The 1,040-nt window shown below is 46.0% G+C and overlaps 1 protein-coding gene across 1 annotated transcript; it reads left to right on the top strand.

The window, feature by feature from the left end:
- Window positions 1-377: 377 nt before the first annotated feature.
- LOC141264674 (uncharacterized) lies at window positions 378-776 on the top strand. Its single transcript, XM_073676942.1, has one exon. The coding sequence runs from the start codon at window positions 378-380 to the stop codon at window positions 774-776; it is 399 nt and encodes a 132-aa protein (XP_073533043.1).
- The last annotated feature ends 264 nt before the right edge of the window (window positions 777-1,040 follow it).

Genomic DNA, 1,040 nt, shown 5'->3' with positions numbered 1-1,040 from the left:
GTTATCCTTCTCGGCTAGAGCAGAGTTCTTCTTTGTTTAGAAGAGGGATGGCTCACTCCATTCCTGTATTGACTATTGGGGCCTCAACAAGAAAATGATCAAGAATAAGTATCCTCTGCCCCTCATCTCAGAGTTGTTTGATCGTCTCAGAGGTTTCAGAGTCTTTACTAAGCTTGATCGGCGGGGGGCATATAACCTGATCCGAATATGCCAGGGGGATGAATGGAAGACTGCCTTTAACACCCAGGACAGCCATTATGAGTATTGTGTAATGCCATTTGGTCCCTGTAATGCCCCAGGAGTCTTCCAAGAACTGGTGAATGATATTTTACTATCTTCTCTACTCATGTGTGGTGGTTTAACTGGACAACATATTAATGCTCTCTCCTGATCTGCCCGCACACAGGAGGGATGTTCACCAGATCCTGCAGAGGCTGAGGAAGAACCATCTGTACGCCAAGTTTGAGAAGTACATCTTCAAACAAACCTCTCTTCCCTTCCTGGAATACATTATCTCAGATCCCGAGAAGGTATCTACTGTCCTGAAGTGGCCCCGTCCTGATGTCCTGAAAGCAATCCAGCGGTTTCTGGGATTCACCAATTATTACCGCCAGTTCATACCACATTTCTCCTCTTGGACTGCTCCAATTCCTGCCCTGACCCACAAGGCTGATAATCCTAGGGTATGGACTCCTGAGGCTGAAAGCGACGTTGTCTTCCTTAAACATGCCTTCTCTTCAGCTTCAGTGCTGCACAGACCTGACAGTAATAAGTAATTCCTCTTGGAAGTGGAGGCTTCTTCCTATGGGGCCGATGTCGTTCTTACTCAGAAATCTGCTACCGGATGTATGGTGACCAGCGGTTTATTTTCCAAAGCCTTCTTGGCTCCTAAATGCAGCTACTCGATTGGCAATAGAAAACTGTTTGTGAATAAATTGACTTTGAAGTAGCGCTTTCTACTTGAAGGAGCTGCTCATCCAGTAATTATTTACACTGACCACAAGAACTTACCTGCAGTCCACAGAGAGGCTAAATCTGCG

Source organism: Phyllobates terribilis, unplaced genomic scaffold, assembly GCF_046119375.1.
Source record: "Phyllobates terribilis strain yellow unplaced genomic scaffold, ASM4611937v1 Scaffold_4__5_contigs__length_816908805, whole genome shotgun sequence".
Lineage (NCBI taxonomy): Eukaryota > Metazoa > Chordata > Amphibia > Anura > Dendrobatidae > Phyllobates > Phyllobates terribilis.
This window is presented reverse-complemented; position numbering and strand designations above follow the sequence as displayed.

Excerpts from the sequence above, each read along its gene's own strand:
- LOC141264674 (XM_073676942.1), top strand. The coding sequence starts at position 378 with ATGCTCTCTCCTGATCTGCCCGCACACAGGAGGGATGTTCACCAGATC.